The 24,852-nt window shown below is 36.7% G+C and overlaps 1 protein-coding gene across 2 annotated transcripts in view; it reads left to right on the top strand.

Annotated features, from left to right (window-relative positions):
• Nucleotides 1-24,852, top strand: part of LOC120245535 (charged multivesicular body protein 3) — a 102,784-nt gene that overhangs the window by 14,109 nt on the left and 63,823 nt on the right. The window contains exon 4 of one of the 2 annotated variants that reach the window (XM_039252618.1): nucleotides 5,950-7,964. The exons of the other annotated variant lie outside the window; for it this stretch is intronic. Coding sequence (XP_039108549.1) covers nucleotides 5,950-7,525 — 1,576 coding nt within the window. The 3' untranslated portion in view covers nucleotides 7,526-7,964. Of the gene's footprint in view, nucleotides 1-5,949; nucleotides 7,965-24,852 lie in introns of those variants that run through there. 2 annotated transcript variants of the gene reach the window in all.

Genomic DNA, 24,852 nt, shown 5'->3' with positions numbered 1-24,852 from the left:
TTTTTTTTTCCACTTCTAGTGCCATCAAGTTTTACTTACAAGTATTCATTTAATTATTCATTCAGTAAATATGTAGTAAAAGATTAGCATGTATACCATGTCTATTTAGTGCTGTGGAGAAGAGGGTGTATGATATATATGTAGAAAACCCCACAACATCACGTAGTTTCTAATGTAAGTAATACAGCTGACCGTGTTACTTACTGATATGTGGCCCCAATGGGAAGCCCATTAGCTATGGAAAGCCCTTCTGTGCTACTGTTGTACCTCATTTTTTCCAGCCTTTTCTCCTTTAGGCTTATGTTTGCTTCAGTTTGCCTCAAGATTGTTTTGCTTACTGGAATTATCGGATGTGATCCACCCTGTAAGGTGTAGAATCCCCTGGGAGTTGGAGATAAGAAGGAAAGTTCTTGTATCTTCTAACTCACAGTCTCCCCGTCTTCCCACAAAGCTCTGCATTCTCATCTTCACCACATGTTAACACCTTTTGTTGAAATGTCCAAAGCAGCCTTAGTGTTAATGTTTTAATGAAAAGGAAATCATTGTTATTTTTATCCTTCATTTGTCAATGACCGTTGCATTTGTCTGATTCCATCATTCCCAAATAGAGTGTGGGTGAAAGATCTTTCTCACCCTCACTGGTGATTGCAATACCAAAACAAGTGATAGTGCCAATTTTTTTTCAGATAATGCCAAAAGTCAGTATTATCATCACTATTTTATTGAAAAATAATTCAGAATGGATTTTGTAAAACATCAGTGAGCTAATTAATGTGTTTCAACACTGTAACTTATAAACATATTAGAAAATATCAAGTAAAAATAAGTTTACAAAAATATAAAGGTTAAACACATTTATGAATTGTTACATAACATTAATAAAGAATTCCAAAACAAGCTAAGCACAACAGAAAACAAAGGTAATCTATTTAATATGAAAAACTGAAGGAAATAGCAGTGTTGGACTTTTTTTGGTGTAGTCTTATAAAACAAAATGCATTAAAAATGCATTTTATCATTTCAAATGATAATTGAGTCAAGCAGATTTTAATACACATTTTTCTAGCTTTTCTTTTTGATTCTGTACTAGGTGAGGAATGATGAAGAGATACATGTAAGCTCCCTTTGTATATTTTCCTCTATATCTTTCATCTTTAAATAATCTCACCTTGGGACGCCTGGGTGGCTCAGTCGGTTAAGCATCCAACTTCGGCTCAGGTCGTGATCTCACAGATTGTGGGTTTGAGCTCTGTGCTGACAGCTAGCTCAGAGCCTGGAGCCTGCTTCAGATTCTGTATCTCCCTCTCTCTCTCTCTCTCACCCTCCCCTGCTCACACTGTCTCTCTCTCTCTCTCTCCCTCTCTCTCTCAGAAATAAATAAAACATTAAAAATGAATGAATGAATGAATGATCTCACCTCTTTGGGCTCCTGGTTGGTTCAGTTGGTTGAGTTTCTGACTCTTGATTTCAGCTCAGGTTATGGTCTCACAGTTCGTGGGCTTGAGCCCTGTATTGGGCTCTGTGCTGACAGTACAGAGCCTATTTGGGATTCTCTGTCTCCTCTCTATGCCCCTGCCTCCCCCTGCCCCGCAAATAAACATTTAAAAAATGTAAAAAAATAATCTCACCTCTTATTTATGGTGGAACAGATCTTTTTTTGAGCAAATTTTGCTCTTTGTTGATTGCAGCTACTATTTTTTGTTATCAGAAAAGCACTTTTACTTCATCTTTGGTTTCATCACAAGATGAGGATTTTGATGCATAGTTACTTATATCAGTTTTGATATGTCCTATTCATGTTAGCTTTTATTGGGAAAATCTTACAACTAGAATAAGAACTATTGCCATAGAAGCTGTGCTTAGGGTTGTTTTTTTCTGTTTTTGAGGATTTTGGAGATATAGAAGAACAAAACAGGGAGATCTAGAAACGTGTATTCAGAATGTCAGTGTAGGGTGGCGTACTTGGGTGGTTCAGTCTGTTAAGCATTCCTAGGTTTCGGCTCAGGTCATGATCTCATGGTTTGTGAGTTTGAGCCCTGCATTGGGCTCTGAGCTGTCAGTTGTCAGTGCAGGGCCCACTTCAGATCCTTTCTCCCCCTCTCTGTTTGCCCTTCCCCTGCTTATTTTCTCTCCCTCTCTCTCTAAAGAAATAAACTTAAAAAAAAAAATGTCAATGCAGGGTATAACAGGGCAAGGAATAGTATTATTTAGCAAGTGTTGAATAATTGAGTCATCATCTTAATTTCAGATTTATTAAGTAAACACCAAACTCTCTACTCCACTGTTTATTTTGCTTTCTTTACTGGAGTTCTTTCTCTGGTGTGGCTCCCAGGGCAGCCTCCTCCACGAGCACAGGGGAGGGGTAGACAGAGAGGGAGACAGAATCCAAAACAAGCTCCAGGCTCTGAGCTGTCAGCATAGAGCCCAATGTGGGGCTCAAACTCACAAACCACGAGATCATGACCTGATACAAAGTCGGACACTTAACTGACTTAACCACCCGGATGCCCTGTGCTTTCTATCATTTTTAATCTTCAAAGTCTCTAAGAGATCTCAAAAGGTTTACTAATTTAAGAACGAGAGGTTATTAGGGGCGCCTGGGTGGCTCAGTCGGATAAGCATCCAACTTTGGCTCAGGTCATGATCTTGCAGTCGTGGGTTTTTGTCCCATGTCCGGCTCTATGCTGACAACTCAGAGCCTGAAGCCTACTTCGGCTTCTGTGTCTCCCTCTCTCTCTGCTCCTCCCCTACTCTTGGTCTGTCTCTCTCAAAATTAAATAAACATTAAAAAAAAAAAAACACACCAAAAACCTAGAGGTTATTTTCATGGTATTGTCATTGAATTTATTCGAATCTTTATAAAAGTATTTTTTTGAATTGTCAGTAAAAGTTTTTATATCAGTATAAGGTAATGTGAAGTTATTTTTAAAAAATAATATGTACATTAGTCTTTATTTCTGTTTAGCTGTGGAGTTTTAAAATTGATACGATATACTTTTGTTTGTTGGACTTCTTCAGACCAGTGTTTAGATGAATGTAACTAACCTAGTGTTTATAAGTATAGAGTTTTAGGGCGCCTGGGTGGCTTCGTCGGTTAAGCGACCGACTTCAGCTCAGGTTATGATCTCAGGGTTCGTGGGTTTGAGCCCCATGTCAGGCTCTGTGCTGACAGCTCAGACCCTGGAGCCTGCTTTGGATTCTGGGTCTCCCTCTCTCTCTGCCTCTTCCCCACTCATGCTCTATCCCTCTGTTTCTCAAAAATGAATAAACGTTTGAAAATTTTAATAAAAATAAGTATTAGAGTTTTTTTTTTACATCTGGAAAACCTGATAGAATTCAAAAGGTATATGATGACATACAGCTTTTTCTTTTCCTTGGTACTCTTTTTTTTTTTTTTAAATATTTTTTATTTATTTCTAGGAGAGAGAGAGAGACAGCGTGAGCAGGGGAGGGTCAGAGAGAGAGGGAGTCACAGACTGAAACAGGCTCCAGGCTCTGAGCTGGCAGTCAGCACAGAGCCCAACGCGGGGCTCGAACCCACAAACCGCGAGATCATGACCCAAGCGAAAGTCGGACGCTTAACCGACTAAGCCACCCAGGCGCCCCTCCTTGGTACTCTTAAATTCTATCTGGAAAGATAATCGTTAAAGCTATCACTTAATTCTAAACTGAAAAGAAAGCACAGAATACATTTGTTTTCTTATATGGAGAAATGTATACACTAAGACTTTCTTTGACTGTTTTGCTTTTCTGTCAGAAAGATTGTCATTTTATGGCACTACTCAGAAGCCAGTATTCTCTGAGGTAGTTATAGAAAGATTGAAAGGATAGCAAGAGTAGAAATGTGTCAACACAAGTATCCTTTGAAATTTAAAAATTAAAGCTACTTAAAGCTTTTTAAGATGTAAATAAGGCAATTACCTATTTGACTTGTTGCTTCTGAAGGCACAGGGTAAAAACAGAATTTATGTCAATGAATTACTTGCATTATACAAATACAGTGTTAAGGGAACAAGATATTTTCTTTGCAGGAATTGATAATTCTCAATCAATTTCACTTAAAGCAGTGTTGCTATTGGGGCATCTGGGTGGCTCAGTTGGTTCAGCAGCCGACATGAGTTCAAGCCTTGCATTGGACTCTGTGCTGACAGTGCAGAGCCTGCTTGAGATTCTCTCTCTCTCTCTCTCTCTCTCTCTCTCTCTCTCTCTCTCTCTCCCTCTCTCTCTCTCTCTCTCTCTCTCCCTCTCTCCCTCCCCCTCCCTCCCTCCCTCTCCCTCTCCCTCCTTCTCTCTCCCTCTCTCCTCTCTCTCTTATCACTCCTCTCTCTTTTCTTACTTTTTATTCTTTATTTTTTTATATTCTTTTTTAAAAAAGAAAAAAATATCGATATTAATGGAATCTATCTTGTTAAGGAAGTATATCAACTCAACAAGAAGCTGAATCAGGGTCTGTGATTCTGAGTCACCCAGACAGTTTCTCAGAGTCATTACTTAACCTTGTCTTTATGACATAACATGCTGTCTTCATGTATCTTAAGTTATATCACAAAATTCCTGAGATACAATTAATTATTATCATTATAAAACTTTATGACATATGTTAAGACTTTCAGTCTGATCATATAAATGTGTAGTATGCTTGTTTAAATAAAATATAATCCATGCTTACTAACTAAAGCATAACACTTACAATTTTTATATCAACATTTTGAATAGCAAAATAAGAAATTGAATATTTATTGCCATCCAATTACAAATCTATAATGAGCAAATTATCTGCATAGTAGATTTTCTTTTTTCCAACCTTACTGAGGTAAATTTACATATCATGAAATTCCACACGGTAGGTCTTTGGAAAATACTTTTTTTAAAAAAGGAAAACGTTTCACTTATCATTTCTCCACTGTCCTACAACAGCTGTTTTTATTTATCCAGTATCTCCTTTTATTCCTCATCTAGATTTTTAGGGGGAGAGGGATGTCACAAGTAGTATAGCAAGAACTTGTCCATTTCCAAAAGGAATGGAGTTGTGACCACACAGGATAAATCTAAACAAGTGACTTAATTTTAGTTAAATTCTTCTATGCTTACTCATCCTTGAACTGAATCTCTTCTTAATCTGAAAATTTAACTTTGTTTCATCTGTACTAAATACTCTTCCCCATGGTTTTCATTAAAGAAATGAGAGAATACAAAAAAGTATGGGACTTGCTCTTTCTTAAGTGAGCTTTCGTATGGATTACTTTGTAGCAGTGCCTGTGTGGGGCACTGCTACTATTGCCTATTGGTGGGGGCTTGAGTTAATAAGGCACAACATGGCTCCTCCCCTTAAGCAGCTTGCCTTCAAGTCAGGGATGTGGCATGTAGGGGAACCTGTTCTCTCATTGCCCATGTAAATCTAACCACCTTTAAGACCTCATTCAGTTCCCAAACCTTTCATGAAATCTTCACCAGATCAAACTCTCAGTGATATTTCTTTTTTCTTTTTTCAACTTCTACATTATTTAGTAATTGAATAGCTATAGCTTTATACTTCTGTTTTGTCTCCTTAATAGTATTTTAAATTTTCTGTGAGCAGGAATTATTTTCCTATTATCTTTGGATCTTGTAAGCACATAAGGCAGTATATTATGTACATAATAGATGCTGAAGTATTTTCTGATTTCCCTGACTTAAGGCTATTCTTCAAAAAAATAGAAATACAGAGATATGAAGCAAAAACAAACAAGCACAATAAAAACAACAAAAAGAGAGCTTGCTTTTGTTCTTGTACAACTGCCAGGTATTGGGATTACTTTTGATTATTTGGAGGTTATTTGGTTTTGGGGAGAGAGTACCTTTCAAGTGCTAAAGAGATTTGTTGGGGGGAAACAAAGTGCACAACAGTGAAGATGAACATGCTAGCTCATCTACCAGCCTGGTTTTTACTTCCGGCTTACTCTCTTACAGATACTGCAGGAGAAGAGGCTGGGTACGATCCACACTCATTATGTCTGTCCCACAAACAAGCACTTCTAAAGGGAAAGTCATGCTTAAAGAATACAGCGGGCGCAAGATTGAAGTGGAGCACATTTTTAAGTGGATCACTGCTCATGCAGCTTCTCGGATCAAAACCATTTATAATGCTGAACATTTGAAAGAAGAATGGAATAAAAGCGATCAATATTGGATAAAAATATACCTATTTGCAAACCTTGACCAACCCCCAGCTTTCTTCTCTGCACTAAGTATAAAGTTTACTGGAAGAGTTGAGTTTATTTTTGTTAATGTGGAAAATTGGGACAACAAGAGCTTTATGACAGATATTGGTGTATATAACATGCCATCCTACATTCTTAGAACTCCTGAAGGAATTTACAGATACGGAAACCACACAGGTGAATTTATATCCCTTCAGGCCATGGATGCATTTTTGCGCTCATTACAACCTGAAGTAAATGATCTGTTTGTTTTGAGCTTGGTTCTGGTTAATCTTATGGCATGGATGGACTTATTTATCACACAAGGAGCAACCATAAAGCGATTTGTGGTTCTCATAAGCACTTTAGGGACATACAATTCTCTATTAATTATTTCCTGGCTACCTGTGTTGGGCTTTTTACAGCTCCCTTACCTAGATAGCTTTTATGAATATAGCTTAAAATTGTTGCGATATTCCAACACAACCACACTTGCATCATGGGTAAGGGCAGACTGGATGTTCTATTCTTCCCACCCGGCCCTATTTCTCAGTACTTACCTTGGACATGGTTTACTAATTGATTACTTTGAGAAGAAGAGACGGCGCAACAACAACAATGATGAAGTCAATGCCAATAACTTAGAATGGTTATCAAGTCTGTGGGACTGGTACACCAGCTACCTCTTCCACCCGATTGCTTCTTTTCAGAACTTTCCTATAGAATCTGATTGGGACGAAGACCCTGACTTATTCTTGGAGCGGTTAGCTTTCCCTGACCTTTGGCTTCACCCTCTGATACCGACTGATTACATTAAAAATTTGCCAGTGTGGCGATTTAAATGTCTTGGAGTCCAGTCTGAAGAGGAAATGTCGGAGGGTTCTCAAGATATTGAAAATGACTCAGACAGCGAGAGCACAGACACTTTTAGGAGTGAAAAGGAAGTATTTGAAGATAAACAAAGCATAGTTCACAATTCTCCAGGAAGAGCAAGTCACTGTGATGCTGAGGCTTGTTCATGTGCCAATAAATATTGTCAGACCAGCCCATACGAAAGGAAGGGGAGGTCGTACGGATTATATAATGCTAATGAAGATATGGAACCTGATTGGTTAACTTGGCCTGCTGATATGCTGCACTGTACTGAATGTGTTGTTTGCCTAGAGAATTTTGAAAATGGATGTTTGCTAATGGGGTTGCCTTGTGCTCATGTGTTCCATCAGAATTGCATTGTGATGTGGTTGGCTGGAGGCCGACACTGTTGCCCTGTTTGCCGGTGGCCTTCTTATAAAAAAAAGCAGCCATATGCACAACACCAGCCCTTGTCAAATGATGTCCCATCTTAACCATGTGCAATTTGTCCTTTATAAGCTTTGAGTAACTTACAGCTTGCCTTTTTAATGTTAGTCACAATGTTTTTGTGGTTTGAAGTTTAGTTTAATGTTAGTGCAGTGACAGGAAATACACATTATGCTAATGTTGATGACAATTATTTGGTTGCCTTGTGTGTCAAATGAATGCATACTTAATTGTAAAACTTTTTATTTACAACATTGGAAATTCAGAAGTTAATGTTTTTTGTAAGCACAAAAGAAGTATGATAGAAATTTATCCTAGCAAGACATTACAAGGTAGGATTAAATCCTAATGAAACTGAGGCAGTTTCTTATCCTAAATGTTTCCTCCCTTTTTACAATCTCTGTCCAGCACCTCTTGATTAAATAATGTATGCTCTGAGACCTGAAATTAAAACAGACTATGAAATAAATTATTTTAAAACCAGAAGATTATAGCTTTTCCACTGTTAAATTGTTTTTGGTGAGGTGACTAAATGTTAGAGGTGTTTTGCTGATTTGTTCACTTCACAGGTAAGTGATCCTACATTCATGAGGAAAAACACAAAAATAAATTATGTTGCTGACCCTAACCAGAGGTAATGTTAGCCAGCCTCTTAGCTTGGTTAGCTTTGATGGGAAGGGATTTTGTGGTGGCCTTTTTAAAAAGTATTAAGTAGTTTATGAGGAATATATTTGTCCAAGTAAAATCAATTGTAGCATATTAGCCACACATTGATTACTTGATGTTCTCCTGACTTTAATTTTGAAAAGTTTTAAAACTGCAGAAAAACTGGTAGCAGTACAATGAATACCTGTTTCTCTAATTTACCAACTGTATATATTTTGTTACTTTTGCTTTATCTTCTCTCTGTGTATTTATCTTTTTCTTTTTTCTGGTCTGTCTTTGTTTTTTACTGATCCCTTTGAAAATAAATTTCAGTCATCCTGATGCCTCTTTACCACTGGCTGTATCACCATGTATCTCCTAAGAACAAGGACTTTTTTTTTTAAACATAACCACCATACTATTATCACACACCCAATAGATTTATTAACATTGATTCAGTAATATTTAATATACAATCCCTACTTCCCACTTGCTCCCAACATATCCATATATCTTTATATGTTTTTGTTTTGTTTTTATTGTGAACTTAGGCACAGTTCATGTACTGGGTTTGGTCTCCTTCCTTTCATTCTTTTCTAGCAGTTCCCTGCCCTTTTTTTTTTAAAGTCTTTTCCTGATACATTTTGGAAGAGTACAGGCTTGTTAACTTACACAACATACTACATTCAGGAATTTTCTTGACTGTTTCCTCATGATAAGATTTAAATTAAACAATATTGCCTGGATGATATGTACCTCCCATTTGTATAACATCAGGAGTCACATGCTGTCGGTTGTCCCATCATTGGTGAAGCTAAATTTGGCTAAAGTCCTATCTGTCTTATTTTTCTATCGTAAGATACTTTTTCATTTAAGATGGAGACTGTGAGGCTATGTGAATATCCAATGGTTTGGTGTGGGTTTTATTGTTTACTTTTTTATTTTAATTTTAATTCCAGTGTAGTTAACATAGAGTGTTATACTAGTAAGCTAATGGTTTTAACATCCACTAATGATTATCAGTCTGAGTCAGTTATTAAATGGGACTTATAACATGGGGATTTTCTAATTGCACCCTCATTCTACATTTTTTTAGCTCACATTTTTTTGTGAGGAGCAGCTTTCCATTTTTCCTTCTGTCATATTTTGAATATTACCGGAGTCAAAGTTTCTTTTTATATTCAGTGTGTTAAAATTCAGTATTTATGACACCCAAATCATCCCAAATTTGATAAGGGAGAACCCCTTCTAGGCCAGTTCCATTCTGTGCTATTGATAGTCCCTTTCAGTCTTGAAACGTTTTCTTTTTGACACAAGGCATTCCAGGCTCACTTTGTATTTTTTCTGGCCCAGCACTATGATCAGGTCTGAGTTTCATAGTCTACTTTTAAAATCTTTCTTGACTACCGCCCCCAAAATGGTAACAAAATACAATCTCATTCTGAATCACTGCTGGGTTACTAACAGAAACCCTTTTTTTCCCCCCTTCATGGTAGACTGAGTCTTATTTTCATACATTAATGAAAATAGTAAGAACCAGCTGTTACTGGGGTGCCTGGGTGACTCAGTTGGTTGAGCTTCTGGCTCTTGGTTTTAGCTCAAGTCATGATTTCATGGTTCATGAGTTCAAGCCCCACTCAGGCTCCATGCTGACAATGCAGAGCTTGCTTGGAATTCTCTCTCTCTCTGTCTCTACTCCACCCCCTTCTCTCAGATAAAATATTTAAGGGCCAGCTGTTAATATTTGGGAGCTCTAAGGTTTTTTGGTTGTTTTTTAATTTTTTTAATGTTTTTCTTTTTTTTCTGAGAGAGAGAGGGCATGAGCAGGGGAGGGTCAGAGAGAGAGGGAGACACAATCTGAAGCAGGCTCCAAGCTCTGAGCTAGCTGTGAGCATAGAGCCCAATGCAGGGCTCAAACCCACGAACCCGAGATCATGACCTGAGCCGAAGTCAGACGCTTAACCAACTGAGCCGCCCCATAAGTTTTTAAATAAAAAATGCAAACACTGCTTTGTGCTCTTAATTTTCCTTTTGAAAAAAAAGTAATCACATTATTGTAAATGTTAGTGTTTCCCAGAGTTCAGCAATTGGTCCACTGCTCTTTTCTTTCATATTTTCAGTGGTTGTCCCCAGTCTACATGTCCAGGCAAAGGCCCCTCCCCAGATCTGCAGTTTTAGATACAGCCATCTGCTGAACAGCTTCTCCTGGGTGCTTTTCAGTACTTAGTAAGGAAAACAGCTTTTCATTCTCTCCCCGAACCCCAGTCATTCTCTCAAGGTCCTGATTTCAGTTAATGGGTCATAGACCTATAATAATGTCACTTTATGAAATGTACACAAAAGTATAGACATTTTAAAAGACAATTAAAATTTCTCCAGCATCCCAAGGCATACCATGCTTTGGAGAATACCACCGTAGATGATAAAACAATCTCCTTAAAACCAGTTTTCAAGGCCCTTGACAATCTTCCTGGCCGACTTCAGAGACGCATCACACTCTGGACTGCTTATTTCTCCAGGGCCATGCTCTAGTTTTTCTCAGCTTGGCCCTTTGCTCTCCCTTCTGCCTAATGTTCTCACCCCTTCTTCTCTGCTTTGTCTAGCTAGATCCCATTTTATCCAGAAATTCTATACCTTCCTTCCCCACCAGGTTTATAAAAAGACATATTTTTACAGTGAAAACTCAGGCAGCTGTCCTCTTCCTCAAATGATCAAACTTAGCATCACCAACAATGGAGCAAACTGATAATGTACCCTTCTAATCTTAGTGACAGCTTGTCATTTCCTGATACGTGCCCTTCTTACATCCCACTGATACTTTGCACTTGTCTGTCATATTCAGCTATGTTAAAACTATGCCTGTGTCTTTTTTGTGAATTACTTTAAGGTAGGAATTGTGCATTATTCATCTAGATATCCACAGTGGAGGGCATAAAATAGACATTTTGAATGTGAGACATGCAATAAAAATAATACGATAAAGTTGGGGAGGAAATCATTACCAGAGGTTCAGATCTCTAGGGAAAGCTTGACTCATCCCTTAACTGTTAAGCATAGCAAATAATGCTTTTGTCAGATTTCCCTGGAGGTGGAAAATTGAAAGAAAAATACTCAAGGTTGACAGACTTTAGACTCGAACTGTGTTTAAAAAGAAAGTTTGCATTCAGAGAGCAACCTATTGAATTTAATGAAGTAAAGATTCCAAGTATGTGGGCTTTTTAGGCACTGAGCTCTGGGATTAACTGCAATAGTAGGATACATGATTGTGTTCTGCTCAAATGTTTTTCTACTGTCTTCTCTCATTTTTTGTGTCTTTAAGGATAATATCCCTGAGGGCAGGTGTAATGCTAAAATCTACTGTTATATCTTCTTAGAGTATTAGAGTTGATATACAGTAATGATTGGCGTGAATTTTTAAAATCTATGTTAATTTTATCCTTTACCAAACTTTTTACCATCCATCTAGTGTAGGTAGAAAAGATAAAAGAAATTATGTTTCTAGTACCCATTAGTGGGACAAAGATATCCATATTTATTTACAGTCTGCTCCAAGACAAAGATCTTTTTTTTTTTTTTTTTTTTTTTTTGGTAGTCACGTACTTCTTTTCATCTCTCCTTTAGATTATTTGGGAACCTGGAAGATTATTCATGTAATCTTTCTCCCTGCTCCCCTGTTTCCCCTCTTGGCCATTTTATTATTACCTTCAACTCTACCCAAGGGGCAAAAGGTGGCAGATGTGAAGTAAGTGTTGGGTCCTTTTGCTATTGGATTTGATTAAAATTTAGAGAAGAAAAGATAGAAATTTAATTGTGCAAATGACATTTTGAATCAACCTGTGTTTTAATCATTCTGTTCTTGCTCTTGGTGCCAAAATTTAAGTATACTGATTAACAGTTAATTTAGACAGTCTCTTTGCTTAATCTTTTGTACCATCTTCTCACCCAGAGTTTTTATTGTTTGATATATAATAGATTATTTTACTTCCTAATATCCCTGTGCAACAGATAGAACAGAAGGAATCCCCACTTAATAGGCAATCAAGTTAAAGACGTGACTAGGACACGGCTTTCAAATTGGAATGTCTTTAGGGCCCAGTGACAGTTTGAGTAGGAGTGGTGGGGGCAGCAGTGTGCTTGCTCCACCTAAAGGTATTCAAATATTGTTTTAAAAGATTGCATCATCCAGTGAAAGCTGGTGGTGGCTTCTTTATAACCTCTGGATGAGATTCTATCTTGTTCAGGGCTCTTTTTACCACATTTTTACATAGAAATAAGTGCATGTGTGGAAAAGACAATAGGAAACTGTCTTTTGTCAAAATTATATTATCCTTCATGCTGAAGCTAAATTGCATACTTGTTACTGTCAAATTCTCTTAGTTTATGTGCATGATGGGATAATAAGCTCTTTATATTGTGTGTTAAAATGTGCTTGAATAATCTTATTTTCAGTCTATTTTAAAGTACATTCTTAGTATTGACACTGCCTAACTGACTTTATAACATGTTTATCAAATAAGAACAAAAATAAGCTTAAAAGTAGAGAGATACCTGGGGTATCTGGGTGGCTCAGTCAGTTATGCATCTGACTTTGGCTTAGATCATGATCTCACAGTTTGTGAATTCAAGCCCTGCCTCGGGCTCTTTGCTGTCAGTGCAGAGCCCACTTAATATCCTCTGTCTCCCTCTTTCTCTGCCCTTCCCCTGCTTGCACACATATGCATGCACTCTCTCCCTCTCTCCCTTTCTCTCTCTCTCTCAAAAATAAACAGATAAAAAAAAAAAGTAGAGAGGGATACCTGGGTGGCTCAGTAGGTTAAGCATCTGACTTCAGCTAAGGCCATGATCTCAAGGTTTGTGGGTTTGAGCCCTGTGTTGGGCTCTGTGCTGACAGCTCACAGCCTGGAGCCTGCTTCAAATTCTGTGTCTCCTTTCTCTGCCCCTCCCCTGCTCATGCACTCCCTGCCCACCCCCCTCTTTCTTCCTCTCCCCTCTCAAAAATAAAAGTAGAGAGGCAGCCAAACAGATGTCAAAGTTCAGGTACTACCTGTTTTCTTTTTTTTGCTTGTTCATTTTAAAATTTATTTTTCCCAAAAAAAAAAAAAAAAAAAAAAACCACATAAAAAAAAAATAAAATAAAATTTATTTTTCCCAACTTTATTAAGATAATATTGGCAATATAACATGGTGTAAATTTAAAGTGTACAATGTGTTGACTTGATAAATTTATATACTGTAGTATGATTACCAGGGTAGCTTTAGCTACCATCTCCAACACATCCCATAATTACTTACTTGTAATAAGAACATTTAAGATCTACTCTCTTAGCAACTTTCAAGTATATAAATATAATATTTTAAACTATAATCACAATGTTATGCATTAGATCCCCAAAACTTACTCATTTTCTAACTGCAAGTTTGTACTCTTTGACAAACATCTCCCCATTCTCCCCCTCCTCCTCCAGCCCCTGGTAACCACTTATATTTTCTATTTCTATGAGTTTGGCTTTTTGTTGTTGTTATGTTTGTTTTAGATTCCACATATAAGTGATATCATACAGTTTTTGTCTTTGACTTATTTCACTTAGCATAATATCTTTAAGACCCATCCATGTTGTCACTCATGTCAAGATTTCCTTGTTTCTTATGGCTGAATAATATTCCATTGTATATATGTAGTATGTACAATGTAGTGGTACAAATATGGTAGTATAATACCACATCTTTATTCATATATCTATCGGTGGACAGTTAGTGTTTTCTTAGAAGCACCTACTGAATAAATGAGGAGTCATACACAGATACTTAGAATTTATTCTTGCTTTACATAGAACTTGAATGAGCTTGGTAATTTAGCTTCCCCATCTATAGAATAGGAGCTACCCAAATAGAGACTTTGAAGTACGGAGTGGGGCCTGATACAGACAGGGCAAGTGAGAAAGTCATAGATACAGTAGTTTGATAGTAAGAGATAAATGTATTAAGAAAAAAAGACCAAACAAAAAACAGTCATTTGTGGCCAGAAGTATAGTGTCAAATTATTTCCTGAGAGAATATCACTATCTTGCCAAGAATGATTCTGTGTTATCCAGAAAAACATTTGATCAGTACCATTTGCACAAGAATTCAGGAAAATTCATTTTATTATATTAAAAATAGTTTTAAAACTACTAAACTTTAAAATATTTTGAAACTTTAAAACATTCCGAAGAAGTGAAAAGTCTGTTTCCTGGAAAACCCATTTAGAGGGCTGGGGTGAGAAAGACAGAAATCTTGTTCCTTGCATCTCTTATAAAGGTTAACTCCTCATAACCTCACCAGTTATCCATAGCATGCTGCCAGTTGTATACTAGAAAAATGATGTTCATATACAATGTATATTTAATCACTGTCACTACTGTTGGTAAAATTCTGTGAGCTCTTTTCATTTGGGAATGTACTTTGAGATCATCTCTTGATAAAGCAGGGTCTGGTGACATATTTCCACATGGAAACTTATTTGGGGCTTTATGAAGAAAGTCCTTTTACAAAAGCAAAGTAGTAGGGTTTCAGACCAGCAAAAGGGAAGTTAGCATTCTGGTATATTCAGGGCTGCTTTTGTTGTTACTGTTTAAATACTCCCCACTGGGGCACCTGGGTAGCTCAGTCGGTTGAGCGTCTGACTTCGGCTCAGGTCATGATCTCACGGTTTGTGGGTTTGAGCCCCCCATCAGGCTCTGTGCTAACATCTAGATCAGAGCCTGGAGCCTGCTTCAGATTCTGTGTCTCCCTCTCTCTCTGACCCTGCCCTGCTCATGCCCCGCCCCCCCCTCTCAGAAATAAATAAAACATTAAAATTTTTTAAAAAAATGCTCCCCATTTAGCTTTACTTAATTTCCTGAGTCAAGTGGCTAAAACAGTAGGTTTCTGGAACCAAATGCCTCAAGCTGACTCTGAGCTTCATTGCAGGAAGCTTGGGTAAGAGACTCCTTTTGCCAAACACAGCAATATTTTGGACCTTTAAAACAAAGTATTATTCAAAGTATTTGTTGGTATTTTGAACATGGAAGACTGTGACAAATCTTGATGTATGTTGCTTTGCTTTAAAAACACTTGTCTGATGAGAAGGAGAAAAGAAAATGGACATGGTTCTTATAGTCTTCCTGTTTAAAATAATAGAATCTGAGTGTCAGAAGCAAATATAAAGGCCATTTTGTCCAGTCTTCTGCCTTAATTTAGGTTGTTGATGTCCCGGTCATGAATAAATTGGCACACTCATCATCTGCATGCTACGTTTACGAAAATCTATAAACAGTCCATCTGCCAGGATCCACAGAAAAGCATGCCATTAACTGGCAATATAGCAATAGCAGGTGCTGAATGCCCAGATTCGGATACTTCCCATGTCACCATGGGGAGGAGAATGAAATCAGGAGTTCATCTGTTAAAAAACCTAGTCCTAGTAAGGTCTCCTTGCTCTGAAAGATATTCTGGTTTCTACATTTTCTCATCAAAATGGCACATACTTATCCAGGATGTTTGTTTAGAGGGAAACCTGTGAATGGTAAGGTATTAAGCCCCAACCTCATGAATTCAGTGACCAACTCATCCTGTTACCCTGAATTATCTCCAAAACAGGGAACAGGAGATATGAGATCAGTTTCCTTCTGCTTCCACTGAGCATATTCTCCACCCTCCACTGTTACTGAATCAGGGCAGATCTACACAGACTCTGCTGTACTTCCATGGCTGTGGAAAGGTTGAGAGGTAAAACACAGTTTATAGCATGATATACACCAGACTGGGTTATATAGAAACTGGAGAAAGGACTTTTTATTTCAAAGTTTTCTGAGAGCTGTGATGCTTGGATAGCTTCTGACTCTTGATTCCAGCTCAGGTCATGATCTTAAGGTCATGAGAGCAGCCCTGCCTCAGGCTCCGTGCTGAGTGTGGAGCCTACTTGGGATTCTCTCTATCCCTCTCTCTCTCTGTCCCTCCCCTGCATGCACACACACACTCTCAAATAAAATAAACTTCAAAGTTTTCTGAGAGAAAAAAAAAAAGGCTATAATAATTCATTCATTTACATTCCTTTAAGGAGGAATATATCTAATTAACCCATTCTAGGCAAATTTTATTTAGAATCTGGTAATCAGAGGCCTAGAGTTTGTTCAAACAGCATAGCCCAGGAGAATGTGGTATTTGCTATAAGATGCATGTTTATCTGAGAATTAGTACATAGTCTGAGTGCAGACTGGTGGTTTTCTACAGGGTGAACCATAGGTAGGAATCAGAAAAGGCTTTTGATGCTTCATAACATTATTGATCAGCTAAAAGGGAGAGGAGTAGGACAAGAGAAGGATGGAGCAGACAGACAGTACCTTCACCATCTATTCCTTCTTTAATCATTTCCAGTTATCCAGGGAAAATACATTCTTTTATCCATTAAATTTTTACTGCAAGGCAATGCATCTCCATAAAAGTATATAAATACTAAATGTGCAGGTTATCAAGTCCTCACAAACTCAACACCCATCACCCAGATCAAGAAACAGAGCAATTATCACATCCCAGAAACCTCCCCTGGCTCCCTTCTGGTCACTACTTCCACCATTCTGCCCAAATCTAATCTCTATTGATAACTTCTAAAAGCCTAGTGTAGTTTTGCCTCTCTTTGAATGTTATATAAATAGAATTGTATAGTATGTTGTATTTTGTCTAGTTTATTTCATTTAAAATTGTATTTGTGAGGTTCATCTCCACTATGTGCAGCAGTACTATGTTCATTTTCAATAGTGTGTAGTGTTATATTGTCTGAATATACTACAATTTATTCATTCTAGCATAATAGGCATCTTATTTCCACTTTCTGACAATTGCAAATTATAATATCAAGTTTTAGCAAGAATGTAGAAAAACTGGGACTCATACTGCTGGGGAGGACATAAATTGATATAACTACTTAGAAAACTGTGTCTACTGAAACTAAACATAGGCAACTGTCCCATGATGCCAGTGCGTGTTATGTTTACCGCTTTATTACATAGCTGAGCAGAACACGTGTTTCATCTCTGGGATGCTGAAGGAGATAAATGGGCTTTGGAGTGAATGTGGCAGTTTAAATAGTACCTTCATTTCTTGGACCGCTAACTCTCTCCCCCTCTCTCTGCCCCTTCCCCACTCACACTGTTTCTTTCTCTCTAAAAATAGCCTTTAAAAATAATTTCCTTCCTGAGATCTTCCTACCTTGCTCCTTCAGAGTTATTGTACCTCACAGTTCTGTTCCAGTTCTCAACTCATTTGAGTAATTTCATCAATACTTCTGGGTGACTCAATTAAGTGTGTGACTTTTGATTTCAGCTCAGGTTGTGATCTCACCATTCCAGGTTGGGCTGACGGTGTGCAGTCTGCTTGGGATTTTCTCTCTCCCTCCCTCTCTGCCCCTTCCCCTCACATGCACACACACTTGCTCTCTCAAAATAGAGAAATAAAACTTAAATACTCATGTTCTAGATTCCAACTAATATGCTAATTGCTTCTGGATCTGCATCTCCAGTCCAGGACACTGTATTTGATACTAGATCTCTGTAGAGAGCTATCTGCTGGGCATTTCACTTGGATGATTCACAAGCATCCATGGTGGACAAGGCGATTGTTGTTCTCCCTCAACCCTGCCATTAATCTATTCTCCCATTCTTGCATTTTACTAGAATTTTAGCTGAACTACCTTAGGCTGCAGCCCACATTGTAGTTAGGTGTGAACAATGTGACTAATTCTTAACAGTACAAGGTAAGCAAAAGTGATGCATCCCACTTCTGGATCTTGACTTAAAACATTGGGTATATGTATGAACACTTTCTCTTCTTTACTTTTACCCTGCAAGATATGGTGATAACTGATGCAACCTTGAAAGTCAGGTGAAACCAATGCACAGAGCTGCTTCACCAGCCTGGGTGCCTGAATGACCTCAAACAGAGCTACCTGACCATGGAGATTACTAGATTCTTTACAAAACAGACTTCTGTTTAATTTAAATCATTGCATTACAGGTCTCTGTTATAGCAGATTAACCTTTAACTATGACTACATCTCAATCCCATCATATCCAAAATTTATTGACCATCCTTTCATCTAAATATCCTATGCCTATAGTTCCAATATGAGTAAAGGCTCCTGCAGTTACCTAGTCAGTGTTTCTTTCTCAGCCAATTTTCCTAAGTGCGGTTCATACACTTCTTTAAAATAACTTTGGATTTCTATGGGGCACCTGGGTGGCTCAGTTGGTTAAGCGTCTGACTCTTGGTTTCTGCTCAGGTCATGATCTCATAGTCTATGTGTTCGAGCCCCACGTTGGGCTCCATGCTAACAGGTGAAACCCGCTTGGGACTCTCTTTCTCCCTCTCTCTCTGACCCTCCCCTGCTCGCTCTCTATTTCTCTCTCAAAATAAATAAATATTAAAAAATAATAAAATAAAATAAACTCTGGATTTCTACCTCTGACCATGATGGAGTAGCTGGTACTGGACTAGTCTTCTTGCCATAACTATAAATCCAGACAAAAATATATGAGCCGTTTTCAGAAAGTGGACAACAGGCAATATAAGACTGAGATTGCTGGGGCACCTGGGTGGATCAGCCAGTTATGCATCTGACTTTGGCTCAGGTCATGATCTCACAGTTTGTGAGTTCAAGCCCCACATCAGGCTCTCTGCTTTCAGCACAAAGCCCATTTGGGATCCTCTGACCCCCTTTCTCTGCCCCTTCCCCACTCATGCTTGTGTGTGCTCTCTCTCTCAAAAAGAAGTTATTTATTTCCAGATTTTGCCATTATCAGTACAACTGCTTTGAATATTATTATACATGTCTTTCAATGGACAGAAACACTTATATTGAGTATATAATAAAGGATAGATTTGCTACATCATAAAGTTTATATATATGTTTAGCTTTAGTATATAACACTAAAGTTTCCAAACTAGTTGAATGTATACTAACCAGCAGTATATGAGTTCCCGTATGTTTACCAACACTTGATATTGTCAGTACTTTTAATGTTAATCATTCTTGTGGGGATATAGAATTTAATTATGGTTTTAATTTTTTATCTCTTTGATGAATAATGATATGGATCATCTTTTCATACTCTAAATAGCAATTTAAATAACACTTTACATTGCTAATTTAAAAATTGGGGTGGTTCTACTGTTATTAATATGTAAGAGTCCTTTACATATGCTGGATATGAGTTTTTATTTTGGAAATATGGAGCAGTTTTGGGCCTCCCTTTTCACCATCATCTTTTGATGAATATAAGTTCTTAATGTTAAAGAAGTCCAAATTAATGATTTTCTATAGCCCTTTAAAATTTATGTTCTGTTTAAGTCATTTTTGCCTACCCCAAAGTCATGAAGATATTTTCCTATGTTTTATTCTAGAAGCTTTGCTTTTTTACCTACCATATTTCAGTCTGTGCTCCATCTCAAATGAACTTTGAGATGTGCGTGGTGTGAGGTAGAGATCAAAGTTCTTTTTTTTTTCCTTTTCTTATGGATATCTAAATTGACCTTGTGGAATTTAATGAAAAGAATGTCATTTTCCCCACTGAATTGTGTCAGTATTTGTTATAAACCAGGTGACAGTGTTTATAAATGGTTCTACTACTGGGTTATCTATTCCGTTCCATTAGTCTCTATAATAATTTCATACCAGCACCACACCATTTCAGTTATTAGAATTTTATAATACTGTTGATATCAGATAGCATAAATCCACCAACTTAAATATCTTGCATTTCCACAGAAAAATTTCAAAATTAGCTTATCAAAATTCACCACAAAAAAAAAAACCCTTCTAGGTTTTAATTGGGATTTTTGAGTGACTATAAATGGCATTGCATTAAATCTATAGATCACTTTGGAGGTGAACTGATGCTTTACAATATTGAGCTCCATTTTATGAATATGTTATATCTCTCCATTTATTTAGATATTCTTTAATTTTGATCAGCAGTGTTTTGTAGTTGTAAAAGGGTCTTGTATATTTTCATTCAATTTAATCTTAACTTACTGATTTTTTATGATTTTATGATTTTTATGGCATAAAAATTGTGTTTTACAAATTTTATTTTTTTTGAAGCTTTTATTTAAATCCCAGTTAGTTAACATACAGTGTAATATTAGTTTCAGGTGTACAATTTACTGATTCAACACTTACCTACAATACTCAGTGCTAATCACAAGTGCACTCCTGAATCCCCATCATCTATTTAACCTATCCCCTCACTAACGTCCCTCTAGTAACCATCAGTGTGTTCTCTATTGTTAAGAGTCTACTTCTTGGTTTGCCTCTCTCTCTTTTTCCTATGTTTATTTGTCTTTCTTAAATTCTGCATATGAGTGAAATTACATAGTATTTCTCTTTCTCTGACTTAGTTTGCTTAGCATAATACTCTCTAGTTCCATCCACAGCGTTGCAAATGGCAAGATTCCATTCTTTTTGGTGGCTGAGTAATATTCTATTATATATATTATTATAATATATATATTATATGTATATATTCCAAATATATACACCATCTTCTTTATCCATCCATCAGTTGATGGACATTTGAGCTCTTTCCATAATTTGTCTATTGTTGATAATACTGCTATAAACATTGGGATACATGTATCCCTTTGAATTAGTATTTTTTTATTTTGGGAGTAGAGACCTAGTAGTGAAATTGCTGGACCATAGGGTAGTTCTATTTTTCTTTTTCTTTGTCTTTTCTTTTTTTTTTCAAAGTTTTATTTTTTTAATTTTTTTCATAGCCTATTTTTTTAAATTTTTTTACAAATAGTTTATTGTCAAATTAGTTTCCACATAACACTCAGTGCTCATCCCCACAAGTGCCCTCCTCCATGCCCATCCCTCCTCTCCCCCACATCCATCAGTCCTCAGTTTTTGTCAGCATTCAAGAGTCTCTCATGGTTTGCCTCTCTCCCTTTCCCCCACCATTTCCCCCCTTCCTCTCCCCCTTGTTCCTCCGTCAAGTTCCTCCTAATCCTCCTATACGTGCAAACATATGATATTTATCCTCTGCCTGACTTATTTCGCTCAGCATAGGGTAGTTCTATTTTTAACTTTTGGGGGAAACTTCATACTGTTTTCCAGAGTGGCCGTATCAGTTTGCATTCCCAACAGCAGTGCAGAACGCTTCCTGTTTTTCCACATCCCCGCTAACATCCTTTGTCTCTTGTGTTGTTGATTTTAGCCACTGCAACAGGTATGAGGTGCTATCTCATTGTAGTTTTGATTTGCATGTCCCTGATGATGAGTAATGTTGAGCATCTTTTTATGTGTCTGTTAGCCATCTGGATGTCTTCTTTGGAAAAATGTCTATTCATGTCTTCTGTCCATTTTAATTGGATTATTTACATTTTAGGTGTTGAGTTTTATAACTATATATTTTAGATACTAACCCTTTATCAGATCTTCTCCTATTCTGTAGGTTGCCTTTTAGTTTTGTTGAGTGTTTCCTTTGCTGTGCGGAAGATTTTTATTTTGATGTAATCCCAATAGTTTATTTTTGCTTTTGTTTCCATTGCCTCAGGAGACATATCTAATACAAAGTTGCTATAGCCAACAAATTTTAACTTTTAATTGTTCATTATATATAGAAAAATGTGTTTTTGTATTTAGCCTTTGTTAAAAGCAAGAATTATACCAAACCTGTATATGTTTTTGTGGAGAGCACTGATATCTTTACTATGTTGTTCAATCCATGAACATAGTATATGTCTCCATTTTATTTAGATCTTTGATCTGTCATAATTCTGTCAGTGTAGTGTAATTTTCAACATTCAAGTACTATACATGTTTTGTAGATTTATAACTAAGTTTTTCATTTTTTGAGTGTTTGTAAATGGCACTGTATTTTTAATTTTGGTGTCAACATGTTTGTTGCTAGAAATGGTAGAAATCTAGGTTTCTTTAAATTTCTACATAGAAAATTATGTCATCTGTAAATAACAGTTTAATTTCTTCCTTTCTGATTTGTATGTCTCTTATTTTCTTTCCTTATCTTGTTGCAATGGCTAAAACTTTCAGCACTAAATTGAATAAGAGTGGTGAAAGTGGATATCACAATCTTAGGGGAAAGAATTCAGTCTTTGCCCTTGAAATTCAATGTTAGCTACACAGTTTTTGTAAATGACTTTTAGCAAAAGTCCCCTGTTACTATTTTTTGAGTTATTTATTTATTTAATCACAAATGGCATTGAATTTTGTCAAAATTTTTTTCTGCATTGAGTGATGTGGTTGTGTGATTTTTCTTCTCTAGCCTGTTATGGTGGATTACACTGCTTAATTTTCAAATATTGAGCCAGCCCTAAATCCTTGGCGAAAAAAACCCACTTGGTCATGGTATTTAATTCTTTTTATATTATAAAATATACATTTTGTAATGAATATATTATAAAATTCATATTACTGAATTTTCTTTGCCTTATTTTGTTAAGAATTTTCATGTCTATATTTATGAGGGATATTGGTTTGGAATTTTCTTATTTTATACTGTTTTGGCAAGGCAGTCTGGTTTTGGCATTAGGGTAATACTACCTGCAGAAAGTGAATTGGGACATATTTGCTCCTCTTCTATTTTCTGCGAGAGATTTCTTTTTTCTTTTCTTTTCTTTATTATTACTATTATTATGTTTTTGGATAAATTTTTTAAAAAATTTATTCTGAAGTTAGTTAACATATACTGTATTCTTGGCTTCAGAAATAGATTGCAGTGATTCATTGCTTACTAATACACTCAGTGCTCCTCCCAGAAATTGCCCTCCTTAATGCCATCATCCATTTTCCCTACCTTGAACAACCCTCAGTTTGTTCTCTGTATTTAAGAGTCTCTTATGGTTTGCCTCCCTTTCTGTTTTTATCTTATTTTTCCTACTCTTCCCTGTGGTTGTCTGTTAAGTTTCTCAAACTCCACATATGAGTGGAATCATGTGATATCTTTCTCTGACTGACTTATTTTGCTTAGCATAATACCCTCCAGTTTCATCCACATTATTGCATTTGGCAAGATTTCATTCTTTTTCATCACCAAGTAGTAGTCCATTGTATATATTACCACATCTTCTTAATTGTAGGAGAGATTTTGTATAGCTGGTGTTAATTGTTTCTCTTTTGTTTCCATTTTCATTGAAGTATAGTTGGCACACAATGTTACATCACTTTTAGGCATACAACATAGTGGTTCCACAACTCTATTCATTATCTTATGCACACAAATGTAGCTACCATCTATCACCTTACATCACTATCATGGTACCATTGACTATATTTCCTGTGCTTTACCTTTCATCCCTGTGAGTTGTTCATTCTATATTGAAAGCCTGTATCTCCCACACCCCTTCACCCATTTTGCCACTTCTCTGGCAACCATCAGTTTATTCTCTATATTTGTGTGTCTGTCTCTGCATTAATTATCCTTTAAACATTTGATAGAATTCTACAGTTTAATCATCTGAGCCTAAAGATCTGTTTTTTGGGAAAAATCTTTTTACACAGATTTTTTAAAAAATTTATTTGTTACTTATTTTTAAATTATGACTCAACGGGTGCCTGGGTGGTGTAGTCAGTTAAATATCCAACTCTTGATCTTGGCTCAGGTCACAATCTTGTGGTTTGTGAGTTCAAGCCCCACATCGGGCTGTGGAGCCTGCCTGGGATTTTGCCTCTCCTTCTCTCTGCCCCTCCCTGCTTGTGCGTGTGCACACTCTCTTTCAAAATAAATGAATAAACTTAAAATTTTTTAAATAAGTTACGACTCAATATCCTTAGTTGGATATTGTCTGTCATACTATCATATTATCATCAATAATATCTATCATATTATCCATTTCATATGGGTGACACTTAACCAACTGAGCCACCCAAGTGCCCCTAGACCATTTACATTTAATGAAATTATTGATATGTTCAAATTAACTGACTGTTTATGTTTTGTTTTCTGTTTCTTTTCTGTTTTCTTTTCCTCTCTTCCTATGGATTACTTGAACATTTTTTAGAATTCCATTTTGATATATCTATAGTAATTTTTTAAGCTCCTTTATTGAAATAGACTTCATATGCTATATGATGGATTCATTTAAAAATATTTTATAATTGAAGTGTAGTTGACATACATTATATTAGTTCCAGGGGTACAACACCGTGACTTGACAATTCTATACATTACTTAATGCTTACCACAATAACTGTAGTTACCATTTGTCACCACACAACATTATTACAATATTATCGACTATATTTCTTATGCTGTACTTTTCATATGTACAATTCAGTGACTTTTAGTATATTCACAAAGTTGTGCAACCATCACTATTTAATTCCAGAATATTTTCATCACCCCAAAAAGAAATCCAATACCTATTAGCAATTACATTCCATTCTGCATTTTTCTCATCTCCTGGAAACCACTGATCTATGTTCTCCCACTATGGATTTGCCTATTCTATATAAAATCATGTGTCCTTTGAATGAGAGAGAAAGAATACATGAGAGGAAGAGGAGAGAGAATCTTAAGCAGGCTCCATACTCAGCATGGAGCCCAACACAGGGCTTGATCCCACAACCCTGGGATCATGACCTTAGCTGAAGCCAAGCATCAGATGCTCAACTGACTGAGCCACCCAGGCTCCCCTCATTCCTTTCTATGACCAAATAATATTCGATTACATGGATAACATATTTTATGTATCC

This window comes from Hyaena hyaena, unplaced genomic scaffold (genome assembly GCF_003009895.1).
Source record: "Hyaena hyaena isolate Hyena2069 unplaced genomic scaffold, ASM300989v1 scaffold_421, whole genome shotgun sequence".
In the NCBI taxonomy this organism is placed as follows: Eukaryota; Metazoa; Chordata; class Mammalia; order Carnivora; family Hyaenidae; genus Hyaena; species Hyaena hyaena.
This window is presented reverse-complemented; position numbering and strand designations above follow the sequence as displayed.